This window comes from Triturus cristatus, chromosome 9 (assembly GCF_964204655.1).
Source record: "Triturus cristatus chromosome 9, aTriCri1.1, whole genome shotgun sequence".
NCBI classification, from domain to species: domain Eukaryota; kingdom Metazoa; phylum Chordata; class Amphibia; order Caudata; family Salamandridae; genus Triturus; species Triturus cristatus.
Window position 1 is genome coordinate 839614308 of NC_140592.1, and position 14507 is coordinate 839628814.

General features: G+C 47.7%; 1 protein-coding gene across 1 annotated transcript in view; it reads right to left on the minus strand.

Moving 5' to 3' along the window:
* Positions 1 to 14507, minus strand: part of TDRD9 (tudor domain containing 9) — a 2714501-nt gene that overhangs the window by 1695661 nt on the left and 1004333 nt on the right. Inside the window, exons 16-17 of the mRNA XM_085626273.1 lie at positions 4198 to 4363; positions 4039 to 4102 (exon numbers count right to left, since the gene is read on the minus strand). Coding sequence (XP_085482399.1) covers positions 4039 to 4102; positions 4198 to 4363 — 230 coding nt within the window. The remainder of the gene's footprint in view (positions 1 to 4038; positions 4103 to 4197; positions 4364 to 14507) is intronic.

The following is a 14507-nucleotide window of genomic DNA, read 5'->3' on the forward strand; positions in this document are numbered from 1 at the left end:
CATATACAAAAGAGTGGATTGGACATCGCCCGAAAAGCCAGTGGATCTCAGCTAGGCGTACCGTCTCAGGGCTACCGACATCGAAATCGTCCAACCTGTCGGCGATGTCCAGCCCACATCGTATGGCGAACTTCGCTGCATCTCCACCCTCAGCAACTGCACTGGAAAGCACAGCCCGGGCATCCTCTGGGCACTGTGGCAGCACCTGCGTGACCGTGTGCCACACAGAGTGGGTGTAACGGCCCAAGATACATGCGGTGTTCACTGACCGCAGTCCTTAGCTAGCGGAAGAAAACATCTTCCCAATGTGACCCAGCTTCTTGGATTCCCCATCAGGTGGAGCAGTAGGGAACGCGCCCTTGGAAGTTGAGGCTTGTACCACCAAGCTCTCGGGGGTAGGGTGTTGGAAGAGCAAAATGGGGTCGCCCGGGGCTGGGCGGTGCATGGGACAATCATCCTATCCTCAGGAGCCCCTGTGCTGGGCTAGGACCAAGTGCCCAGAGGGATGCCAGTAAGGGCCTCATTGAACGGCAGCAGGGGCTCCGAAGAGGCCACTGCCTGTTGAAGCACCTCAGTCAGGAGGTTAGTCGTAACCGCCACTGTAGGAAGTTCAAGGCCTCAGCCACCCTACGCAACACCACAGCGTAAGAGGCTCCCTCCTCCGTAGCCATGGTAGTGGGAGAAAGCATGTCAAGGACTGGAGAAGTGTCCACACCACTGGCCGCACCCAAATCCTCTCTACAGTCCGGTTCTTCCAAATGGTCTGCCAGAAGGTCCACGGACCCCTTCCAATCCTCCTCACCCTCCTCTGGTTGCCACTCAGGGCGATAGGGAAGACGAGGGTAGAAAAGAGGTACAAAAGTACCAGTCGGTACCGGCATCGGTTGACGCCGGTTTGGCTGCATGTCCATGTCAAGGGGAAGGCTGGGGTTGACATCAGTTGGGGACACAACCGGTGTTGGAGGGGGCGGAGGTGTCGCCAATGGATTCTGTGCCCGAGGAGGTGTCGTAAGGTCGACCAGTGCAGATACGGATCCAGGCCGCCTGGATCACTGGGGGCCATGCGGCGCGAAGGCCGAATCTGCCGGCATGGAAGGTATAGAATCCCCAGCAGAGTTCGTGGGGCCTGAAGACACACCGGCGGAGTTGGGTTGCCCAAAGATGGAGTGGAGGGCTTCGTAAAAACTACAAAGTTGGGCAGGAGTCGCTCCGGCTCCCGGGAAGGAAGGGAAGCTCGGAGCAGACCCAACAGGCTCCGCAGGAGAAGCTGGACGACATACTTCAGCATCCCGCGTCACGTCGGACAACAGACTGGGAGGAAGCATAGAGAACTGCTTCCTCGACTTGTTTTTGTGCTTCGACTAACCCGGAGATGAAGACTTAGAAGAGGAGTGATGGTTGTGACTCCGTGACCAGTCCAGCGACCTCCCTTTCGAGCAGCGTAGAGCCGACTGCAGGGCCTCCAGAAGCTTTAAGGACTGCTCCCACAAAGACTTCGGATTCATGGCCCGACTGTCGGAGCACGACTTCAGTTCAAGATCGCGCTCCAAGCACCACAGGCACACAAGGTGCGGGTCCGTAACCAACATCAACTTGTGACAGGAGCCAAAAGGTTTGAAGCCAGTCCACCGATGTGACATCCCTGTGCACTAGGAGTCAAATGACTTGAAAAAGATGTCGACAAAAGTCGAAAAATAACAGTCAAAAAGTGAGGTACCCCTCTCTCCGGATGTGCGCTGGCTGGCGCGGAAAAAAAAAGAACTGACGTCAGCGTGCAGAGGCAGCATCTAAGTAGATACAGCGACGTCATTCCGACGATCACAGCGCCAACGACGAACGTGGAGTCAACTGATGCCACCTACCGACGCGCAGGGGTACTGCTGCAGAAAAATTCTCCGGATCCAGTCGGACGCCTGAGGGTAATTCTAAGGTAAGGAATCCATAACTAATAGCCTCTTTTAGATCCCTGACACAAAAACAGGTACAGACAAAAGGACAGACCTGGCCTCAAAAGGCCCTCACTTTGCACAGAGGAAACTGCAGTTCCACCCCTCATCCCTACCATCAACCAAATGGTAGTGCTGAGCAGCCCCTTGCTAACAAAGTCTTCATGGAATTTATAAAGACAGCCCTGTCTCCATCCTCCTTGTGTCAGTTTCCCAAAGTGCACCCTTCAGCCGTATGAATGCAGACAATACACTTTGAATCTTTGCGAAAACTATCCTCATCATCCATCTTGTGCAATGTAAAATAGTTCCGACTTGTTCCAGTATTAGGACACAGAGAACCCATTTTCCTTGAATGTACACAGATGCAACGGATCAGGTGAAATCAAATTTTTGAACATCCTTACAGAATAAGCCAGTTTTCAGTTTTACTCTAGTGCTTTCTGGTAACAAGGATGGCCTCCACAGATTTTTAATGTGACTGATGCACCTATCTGTATAAAAATGTGTCGCAATGACTTTAAACTACAGCACAAAACCGGAAGCCATTATTCTATGGCCCAGTAAACTGTAGGCAAGAGCTGAAGCCAATACCGTCGGAGGGTTTGCGCCAGAGCAAAGCATTCTGTGGAGATTATGCTATACTACTATGGGTCAATATTTGTATTGGTTCACAGTATTTCCTGTATGACTTATGTCCGGTATATAACTCCTTATGGTGATTTAAAGCCATTTAATTAAAACACAATATCCTTTGTAGAAAATGTTTCTGCTAACAGTATATCTGTGATTTAAGTGGATCCTAAATGTTGAAAATCTCATTAGCCATCGCATGATCAGTTTCCTATAATCCAGTGGCCCCAACTTGAAACAAGATGGTTGTAACAGGATTTAAAAGATTTTCCAGCGGCAGAAAAAAATACATTAGGGCTACTGCGTGAAAGTGAATGTGTTAGATGATTTCACGAGGTACCAATCAGCTATTTCTTTTAAAATAGATCATACACTGAAAAAAGCACTTAAGACCTTGGTTTCCCCCAACAAGACTCAAAGGCAGCTTTTTCTTGCCTTGATGGGGAACAACTTTGTATAATCACAATATGAAAAGGACTCAATTTTTAGAAATATATTTTGGAAGACTCCGGCTACCACCAAACACTTTATTTATTATATTAGTTTGTTCAAAAACATTGAGATTTTTCAAAATCTTTATCATTTTAGTAAGCGGACCACAAAAGTGAACACCCCAAACCTGAAATGTGACAATGTTCCAGCAACACTAATCTCACATTTCGATTTCCAGCATTCTGCTATTAGGTTGATGCCACCCCTAGTGACACATAACTAGAATGAATATTTTTTAATTAGTACTATTTCAAATGCCTTAGTCATTTAGTGTATGAAACAGCACGTGCCTTGGAGGGCTCTTTAGAGCAGTTTGCCAGCATGCCACAGGCAGCAGGAATGAAGTCAGGAGCAGCTTCGTTAGTGGAGCCACCAAGAGTAACACTGTCCTACCATCACACTCTTCACTAGGTGTTGATAGACAACACCTTTTTCTGAGACTAGACTGCTCCCTGCTAAGTCAAAGTTCCCCATGCAGGCCACAGAAACATAATATTTATTTACAGCATTGGTTTAATTTATATAGTGACGCTCAGCCCCAATAGGAAACAGAGCACTTTAAAATTGTGAAAGTACATTCCAATGGACCACTGCCACAGGAGGGTGCATGTGTTGTGGCCTATTTTTGCAGAAAAAAGTGGTTTGATTTTTGGGTCCCAAGGAGTCCGGAAGGAGAGGGTAGAGTTACAAACATACAGTAGGGAAGGGGTGTGTCATACTATAAACCTACACGCCTGTGAACATCAGTTGGGGACACAACCGGTAGCTAATATCAATGACACAGGGCCAGGTAGGACAGGATAATAGGAGGGAATGGATTCCAATCGATTCTTGTGGGTATTTTTTTCCAACGTCGTGCATTTGAATAAATGATCAACACATACGAAAGTACTCCAAACCAATTCAGAATTTATTTTCTACCTCTGTCTTCACAAACTCGCTTGCAAAAATATAGCTTACTCCATACCTATATCCATCAAGATGCTGTCTGTAGGGCATTGCAAAGAAGCTCTTCAAAGAGAGACCTGCCGCTGGAATGCAAACAGAAATTGTGTTTTAATGTTACTTTGACCATTTTATGATGATGTATTTCAGTTTGCTTCTTTTCTTCTTTCTTTTAGCATACCTATAATGAGACATTCTTCTAGACATCCAAAGACATGACCGAGGACGATCAGTTTACCAAGCAGCAGATCCACTGGTAAGTGTGCTAGCACCATTCCCAGGAACGTCAGCTCTCCATCGTGAGGATTCTCTTCCTCGGCATTGGTGCTTACAGCCAGTGCTCCAATCTAAATTGATTGAAAAACGAAAGTGTATCATTTCAGACTTTAAAAAATGACAGACTAAATACCGTTTTTGAAATAGTAATATGAACAGAACGGGCATTTCCCTTTCATTCAATATGTTGACTTCGTAATTGTTTATATAGAATTTCACACACACTCTCCAGATTCACAATATCCCTAAATCCAGCCTCAGGACATCATAGGGAAGAAATATTGCTTCATCTATTATAACTATTGTTACAGCAAATGGACTCAAAAATGTTGTCTTCATTTTTTCAGGAACAATACTTAAAATGTGTTAACTCACTCTAAACCACTGTGGTTTTATCACCTGGCTCAAAACTAACATCTCTTTCTGGAAAGAACTAAGCTGCATATCAAGTAAACTGGCAACTTTTCACAATGCTACTTATTACACAGCAAGACTGAGGTCATTTCTCTGTCAGGATCCCCCAATCATATGATCAGGCTGCGCTACCGTAAGACCTTCTGTGACCCTGACCCTGACTCCATCATGAACTCTAGTGTGGAACCTTTTTCATATTCCAGTCTTCATTCACAAACTTTCTAATACTCTTGGAAAACAGATATAGTCCAAATTCCGTTCCACAATATGGTTCTAAACTGCTGATATATGTAGCCTGTGAATGCCATCCCTCTGACTGAGACTTGGAGGGATGATTGTGAGAAGTTGGCCTGATGTATGATGTCACTAGTTCTAGTGTACTCCCTATATCAGTCCAAACAACCCTTATGGTGATTGGTTGTAAAGTCAACCTTATAGACCAGCTATCCTAGTGGTAGCATGGACAAGAGCAGTCTTAGGCTAAACTCTGAATGGCATGTGAAGCCAGCTGTGATACCATATATAATCCCTTGAATACCAAATGAAAGGACACCACAACAGATATATATATATATATATATATATAAAATAAAGTGTATTTATTCTAGTCAAACCCTCAGCACTCTTTATGAGATTAGAGGTAAGTACAACACAGTCTTATTCAAGCATACATTAAGTCACACAGGTAAGTAATACAGTTAGGCCCTAGGGGCCACGCAAACCATATACTAAAGAAGTGGTATAAGGACCACTGTCACGGAAATAGGAAAGGCCTAGGCCTAGGGAATCGCTGGGGCTACACTGCACTAGCAACAGTTAGGAAGTGGGAGGCCCACGGGATTCAGGTGCAGAGTGTAAACACTCACGCGTAATGCGTAAAAGTCGATAGAAATAGTAGTTGTTAGCAATTAACAGTTTAAGGACACTTCTGAAGCAGCTAAAGAGTCGAGACTCGGAAACTAGACCCTAGGATAGTCACTACCCTTGTGAGCACCGAAGTACCCAAGTTACCTAGCCCACGGACTGCGGGTGCATAGGTGTGAACTTGCGTCGGGTTTCGTCGTGGACTTCTATGGATGCCTGAAGGAAAGTTGCTGACAGGCAGTCAGTGAAGAGTGTCCGGTGGATCCCAAGGCTGGGATCAAGAAGAGAGGATACCTGCAAGCAGAAGGGACAGAGTCAAGGTCACTAGCCAGTGACCACGTGGAACCAGGAAGGAACCAGGCGATGTCGTGAAGATTGCAGGTGAAGGTGAAGCTTGTCGCTGCAGCCACGAGGACCAGGGAACGTCGAGGACGACCAGGACCAGGAGGCGAGCTGTCCCACGAAGGCTCTTGCTGTCGGCGGCGTCGAAGTCGAACTAAGACTCACCAAGCCTTGGCAAGCGGAACCCACGAAGAACGGAGGACTTGCTTCTGGTGCAGACCAGGAAGGTCTGGGGTGCTTCTCTTTTGCAAGGCAGCAGGAGCCAGTCTGGAGGAGCCAAACCAGCAGTGAAGATTTCTGGATGCGTCGTCACAAAGGCCACTAGCCAACGGGCAAGCAACCGGACAGGCGCGGCAAGCAGGAAAATGCAGAAGGGCCCCACGCAGGACTCGTGGAGTGTGGGGGGCTGATCTTCGGTGCAGATGGTGCTTGGGGTTGGGGCTTCTCAATCCCCGGTGCACAATTTCAAGGGTGCCTCAGAAGCTGCGCTGGAAGATACTAGCCACTTTTCCCAGGTCGCCGGTCCCACGTCTCTCGTCTCCTCCACGGATCTCAGCACGGCTGTGGATGTGGATCAGGGTCGGAGAAGTCTGGAAGTCAAGGCTCTGGTCGGGCTCTGCAGTCGGTCCCTCGTAGAACTTCAGCAAAGCAAAGGGTAGTCTCTTGATGGTGCCTGTTTGCACAGGGTAGCCACTCCTTGGCCACAAGGGAGATTCTTCAGTCTTCTTCTTTCGTCGAATGTCGAAGGTCCAGAGTTTCTGTTCAAGTTGCAGGTTCAGGATAATCTAATCTCCTGGGGCCCAGCTACCACTCTTATACTAATCTGGGGGGCTGGGTTACCTGCTAGGTCACGGCTTATGGGTGGGACCTGAGAGGGGGGTGGTTACACCCCCTTCCCTTTGTCCAGTTTCGCGCCAGGACTGGGGCTGGAGTGCCCCAGCACCGGTTTGAACTGGACTATGCATGGGACACCTTGTGTGCCCCAGGCATGTCTCATTCCTTTCAGCCCTCCCTGCCCCAATACACTAAAGTCTGTCTGAGGAGGTGCTAGCACCTCCCCAAGCAGGAAACCTATTGTCCAAGCCTCCCTTGCCGGGATCACTCCCAGCAGCAGGAGGTCAGACTCGTGTCTGTGGCAGCAGCATCCATTTTGTGATGCTGAGGCTTTGGTTAGAGTTAAACAGCAAAGTAGGATTTTAACATGTCTCTCCCTCTAGAAGGGAGGAATAATATCCTCATCACCAGAAATGGTATGGGGGTATTATTCCAAAGTGTTAGACACCTTACACGACATGTTTTGATAAAGCCAAACCATAGTTACCATAACCGTTTAAGATTATAAGGCACTTTAAGAGTATATGGTAGGCTATATCATAGAACAGCTATAAGGACATGGCTCCGAAAGCTGCAGACAGGCTCAGCTCATGCTAGAGCACCATCTCACATGTTACCAAGCACTCTGCCTCCAGGATTGTTAAGGCCTGCCATAGGAGTGGCTGATAGGTACACAGGTGTCTATATATAAGGTAGATATAGGTATACTATATCTAAGCAAGGGGTGATTACACGACCTTGCCCCAGCTGAGTGATCAGCCAGTTGTGTCTGATTGGAAGGCCAGACCAGGGGTGGCATAATACATGCTGCAACCCCTGGGAGGCCTAGGGTACACCTATGCCCTGGGTACCTAGGGTACACTGTACAGGGTCCAATAAGGTGATCTTTACCAATTGTGTATGTACCTAGGGTACATGGAGTCCATTTTTAAGAGAGAGCAGACAGCCTGAGACCCTGAATGGCAGGATCTCAGGCCAACTAAGTCGAAAAACCAGCTAGACACTAGGCAAAAAGTTGGGGGTAACCATAGTCAGATATCCATCTTCCTACAATGATTGTCAGTGATTTTTATGATACTTTGATCATTGTTCTATCTCCTCAAGCCTGCATATGCCAATCAGTTCCCATAACTGCTTTCCAGGCAAGTTCTGAAACAGGATCCACTACATATTCCATTCTGGAGTTCAGTTCTGCCCATTTGTTGCTTCCAGAAATCTCCATGCACTTCTTAAGGTAGAGCCGGAGAAGGATGTTAACTGATCTCATCTGCATTGTGTTACTGCAAACTCTGACCAATTCCTTGTTGAGATCAATCGGACTCTGTCTGAGTATAAGGGGAATTAAAGCTGGCTTCTTTCTTCAGAATTTGTGCTATCAGCTACCAATACTGGGAGCTCATGCATTGTACTCAAGTTGCCTGTACTGTTGCTCCTTTCTTTGAGAAAGTGAGAACAATTCTGCCAGATCAGGGGTCTCCATCCTTTTCCGAAGTAAGAGCTACTTCGGCTGAACAAAAGTTCTCTTGAGCTAATAATAGATTGTTTAACTGTAAAATAGCGACCACACAAGTTAGTGTTACAATATGACCACAGTAAACAGAATGATCAATAGTGAGCATACAAGCATTCTAGGCAAGGTTACCAGAAGAAATACCAGGACAAGGTTATCAATATTAAATGTCTCTACATGACTAATGAAGTAACATTCAAATCATCACATGCCCTCTGGTACAAATGATACAACCACAGCAATACGTCTCCCTAACTCAGCTTCAATTATCATTCAGCTATCAACTCTAAATGTGTTTTGCAATTGCATCCTTTTGTCTTCATCGGCATACCAGTTTCTGAACATACACAGATTTGTCTATCACTTTCCATTTTGGGCAAACAAAACGAAATTTCCCAGAAGAAAAACGTATTGCTTGTAAAGTAGCAGTTTTCATTTATAGGAAATGCACATTACCCATACATCAGTTTGCAATTTTTGAGTACTCACGTGTACAAATGCCTCACATGGACGTCAAGTGCTCAGGGATTACAGTCATAGGTAATGGATGCTCATCATAACACCAAGAACGGCTGTATTATGCTAAAATGTACACCACTATACCAAGGCTAACACTGTGCCAAAGCTAGACACCTTAAAGACCAGGATGTCGACCATATAACATTCATGGCCATTATTATGCAAGGGGCAGCCACCATTGTGTCAGGGATGACTTACAGCAGGGCCAGACATACTCTTAATATGTAATTGATGGCTGCCAGTATGCAACAGCTCGATCGAGAATGCCATTAATATTAAGGATGATATGAATATGCAATTGGTACTATTAGGCTATGAACAGACACCCGTGTCCCAGAAGAGAAACCTTTTTGATAGGGGCTAAAATACACTTTTGGCAGTCCTTGAACCAGGTCAAGGGTGCAGCAATATTTATTATGGAGGGACATATTGAGTGACAGACTCACAGGCACACACACACACTATTTACTTCTCTCTCCTCTGGACCCATACCATGCTCTAATCAACTCTTGGGCTGATTATGAATCTAACTAACACATGTTGACTTTGACTCCTGCAGTCGCACACTTCTATGGGTCAGCACAGGCTACTGCTAGCACTCTTTTCTCTTGGTCCATTAGTCATTCACATGCCCTCCGACTCACAGAACAGGGCCTACAACCAGTGGCGGCTGGTGGAATGTGAAACGGGGGGGGGGGGGGGTGGGGCGTATGCATAACGAATGGATGTATGCGAGCGAGCGCCGCGTGCGAGCCCAACGGCAATAAGTGGATTTGGGGGGGGGGGGTATGCAAATCCAAAGCAATACAGCAGGAATATTGTGCTGAAGTTTACAAAGGTCATAGTATGACCACAAAATACAGAACTATCTTGTATTAAACCCCCAGGACTACCTTGCGGATTCTGCACTACAGTGTGCCATATCTGCATTATGGCCACATTAGCACTATGCTTTTGTGTGCCAAATCGCCAGCATGACCATATGAAAACTGCACTCACCAGTGCCAATATTACAATATTCTATAGAGACACTGCACAACTGTTTGTCAAACTGTTCTGCAGTGTGCTACATTCACATTTCTATAGTAGTATTTCACCGTAGCAGGCCACAGCATTATCAAAAGAATGCTGCAGTACAATGTGCCAAAATCCCCCAATATCCGTGAGAATAGTGCACTGTAGTGAGGTAAATCAACAGGATGGCCTGGCATACTGTATTATAGACTTCCAGATGCACAGTATTACCATGGGACACTACAATAACTCGAATCTACATCACTGTCACGTGAATACTGTCCTGCTGTGTGCCAAATGGATGACATGTCCATACGAATATTGCACTTGAGTGAGCCAGTGTATCTATAGAAACATCGCACTGTGTGCCAAATTCTAGAATTGCCGACGGAATGCTACTCTTGAGCGGGCCATTTTCACATTTTAATTGAAGCGCTTCAGTGTGGTAGGCCACATTCAGAGCACTGCCAATGGCATGTTGCACTACAGTGTCAGGTGACTGGAAACTCTACACACCACCAGCAGCGTGAATAACTTGAAATTAGACAATACTTTATAAGGGGCATTCTTCAAATACGTCTGTAAACAATAGCCAAATGGTGAGGCGATAAGTGACAATATACCAGTTTACTTGCAAAACGTGGACAGTAACACCTTTTGCTCTGTCTCCGAATGCAGACTGATTCCCTTCCCCCGCGCATTAAATTGCGCGACCCACGAATTCACAACGACCTCACAGGAAGCAAACACAACATTTTTTCCAGTTAATATGCACATAAATTAAACAGGAGCCCCAACGTCCACGTGTAATGCAATAAACGATCAATCGCTATTAACATCCAAAAGAACACCCAGTATTTATAAAGGGGCACAGTGAGGAAGTTGTTCCACCTATCATATAAACATCTGAGCACAAGTCCTAAATATGCGCTCTAAAAACTCACCTCTCACACCCCAAGGGAGGGTTCCCAGTCCCAGATTTTCACTTGTAGGAGCGGTGGGAGGGGAGAGTCACATTCTTTGCAGAAAGGCACACTCATGCACAACCCAGACTCTTTCGATGGCTCTTTGTTTTCAATTGCCCGGCATGGTAACTCTTCTGTAAATCCTGTCAAACATTCAGGAGATGGCCAGCAGCAAACTCCTCTCTCTGCCCAGGAGGTCGTTTACTTTTGACACAAACGTTAAACTGATTGAAAGGGAAGTCCCAGTGCCGGAGGGGGAAGGGAACACGAAGAGGTGTCCCCACTCCCCCAAATACCAGTGTCTGAAGTGATATGGCGGTTAAAGGAGGTGCTTCACTGGGAGATTCGATGAGAGTGCGCACAAGCGGGTGTGTGTTTCTGAGGAAGAGGAGCAGCAGCAGCAGCTAAAAATTGAATTATATCTTGCTAATACACACCGGGAGTCGCGCACGGCGCGGGGGAGATTGAAATTAAGCAATTTACTGGGTCCGAGCCGTCTCTGCTCCTCCTGGGCCGGGTCCCACGTTGGCACCTTGGCAAGTACCGCCTGGTTTGAGCAGGAATGCGTATGTCCTGTTTGGGGGTTAACATTTTTTGTGACCAGCCCGCATATTCGCACTAGGCTGCTCATTAAAAGAGCGGCATGGAACAACCCTCGCTCTTCTAATGAGCAGCGCCTAGTGCGCATGTGCGAGTTGGGTGTAAAACATTTTAAGCTCTAAACCGAACATGCGCATTCTTGGTGTGCACTCTGCCGACCACCGACCTGAGGCTGATACATGTTATCGCATTCACATCAGACACTGTAGTGAAGGTAGCGATTTAGATGCATACATTGCTATGTTAGCATAAGCGCGTTAGCTTTTAGAAAGCCATCTTGCCACTTTTGCTGCTTTTGCACACAACACTGCTGAGACATGTTATTATTTGAGAACTGCATGCTTGCCTTTTCTTCACATGAGAACTGTCTGTTGTTCACATCCCTAGACGTGCACTGCGACCTTGGTCTGAACATGGTGTGCAAAACACTCTGAGCCGCCAGACAATGTATGTTTTTGAGTCCAGGTTGATCGGCCCACTCTCTAGTCATTTTTTTTTTTTTTGAAACGTATTTTTATTGCAGAATTAAGTATGAGAACTCCATAATAGCGGCCCATGCCCACAATGTGCCTCAGAGCCCTCGCATCATTGTAATATTATACACAGCCATTCAGCCCACATCCCGGAGGCTGGGCGGCACAACATCACCAGCCCCTGAGTATCAGAACCATCCTGGCACAATAGAGCAGGTCAATCTCCCATGGCAATATCTGCTTTTCTCCCATCCGCCTCAGTCCCCAGCTGTCCGTCAGTATATTACTACAACACCCCAATAACTCCCCCCTTCCCCACCCTCCCACCCACCCATTACTGCTGGCGGAGGCCCCGATCATGAAATCTAGCTTACTGTTGCTACTGCTACCGGTTGTTCGCCTGTGGCCCCTAGGCCTCGTGGAGCCCTTCCCTCCCGGTCCTCCTGCTCAGTGCTCTCCAGCTGGTAATCTTTCATAGCCTGTACTATCTGCTCCCATGCCCTCACCCATTCCAGTCCCTTCTCATCCCCTGCCCTGGTCGCCTGACGCCTCCTAAGCACACTTTCACAGCTAGCCCACTTCAGCAACTCAGCCATCCATCTCCCATACGACGGGCCCTCGCGCGATTTCCAGTGCCACGTAATTTCTCTCTGGGCCAGCAGGAGGCCCAAGTCAATGAATTTACTTGACACTTTCGTCTTCGCCGTGTGAGGGAACCAGAGCAATAAGCAGGCCGCCATATCAAACTCCACCTCCCGGTCTGTGACAGCGTTCAAAAGCTCCCCCACCTCAACCCAATACGTCCCCAGCCGGGGGCACCCCCACAAGAGGTGGTCGAGCTCCGCTCCAAGCTCCATACATCTCGGGCACGCCGCATCCTGCACCTTAAAATACCGTTTAATCCTTCCCGGGGTCAGATAAGCCCTATGCAGTACAAAGAAGTGCACCTGCTGGAAGCGGGCATTCCTACTCCCTTTCCATGTCCTCCGCATAATATGACTCCACACCATGTCCGGGATGGGTTTTCCTATACTACCCTCCCACTTCTCCTTCAACGCCGCGAGCGGTTCCAACCCCTCCCGTAGCAGTCGGGAGTGGATGCAGGTGACCGCCTTAACTCTCCCCGCCGCCATCACCACATACTGGCAGGTCTGAACCACCGCGGGCTCCACCAGGCCCTCCCTCCAGTGCCGTTGTACCGCCGCGCACACCGCTGCGTGTAACAGGTAACTCCCATCCGGGAGGCCAAACTGTTCCTGCAGCACCCCAAATGGCGCCAACGCCCGGTCCACATACAGGTCTCCCACCATTTGCAATCCCAGCTCTTCCCACTCCGCCAGCGGCGACCAATCACCGCCATGTGGCAACGCTGTCAGCATCCCCAGCGGGATCTCTGGCGCATACGGGTGCACCGCCTTCGCTCTCCTCATGCTCCTGCGCCAGCACTGCCGGAGGGTTCTCTCCTCTATGGTGAGGTCTCTTAAGTCCAGCTTCTGTTGCAGGACTATGTAGGATAAAACGTGTCTCTGGATCCCGGAGTCCCTCTCGTGCTCAGGGCCTCTAAATACTCTAGCGACATTTTGCGTCAGGACCTGTAGCTGTGCCGCCAGGTAGTACAATTCAAAATCGGGGACCGCCAATCCGCCGTAGAGTCTGGGCCGCACCAAAGTCGCTAAGCCACCCGCCGCCGTCCCCCCCCCCCCCCCACAGGAAGCCGACCACCAGTGACCTCAGCTCCGCAAAGACGCGCGGGGGGATCCAGACCGGCAGGGTGCGGAAAAAATAAAGCAGCCGTGGCAGGGCCACCATCTTCAACAGCGCCACCGGGCCCAGTACCGACAGCGGGAGGGATGCCCAAAAGGTCATGCATCCCTTCAGGGCCCGCACACCTCGCCCTATGATACCCTCCAGCAGGTCCCCAACGTCGCGGTAGATCCTGACCCCCAAGTAAGTAAAGCACGTGTCCCACTCTCTAGTCATAATATGCACACAGCTGCAAATACCTGAATGTCGAGAGCCTTTAATATTACAGTTTGCATGCGTTTGAAACACATTCTGCAGAAGAACATTTCCAGGCGCTGATCCTGTGATGTGATCCACCTAAGCTGATCTTTACGGTATGGGGTTCCCCATTCAAGCCTAGAGACCTTCTACTAGTCAAATATTATTAGTTTACTAGCGAAAGGAAGGTGGCTGTATTCCACTGTCATTTATACTATGATTTCTCCTTTCATTTTCTATGGTATTGTAACAATGCTGATGGTTTTAATTATAATCATTTGTCTGCTTATGTTAGCTAAAGTACTGCATCTTAGGACACGTAGTTTATAAAATAAACCTTTTAAACTTTACCGTGTCTCTGATTACTCTTGTCGTGGATTGTTATATGAATAATAGCGAACAGGTATTTCTGATTCCCACCATTCCTGAGAATACTCTAAGTCGCTTGTTCTGGGTTGTCTATACATTGGGACCTCCGGGATAATACGGATAACGAATGGGACACTGATGCTGGTCAGATAGGGGTTCTGGGTACTGAGGTGAGGTTTTTGGTACACCACAATTCACTGAGGTCCTGGTTTCCTGCGCATAGTTCTGTGCATGAGCAGAATCCCTGCAACATGGCGCACCCAACGTTTGGCCTTTTTTTTTTTAACAACAGATTTTATTGTGTCAATAT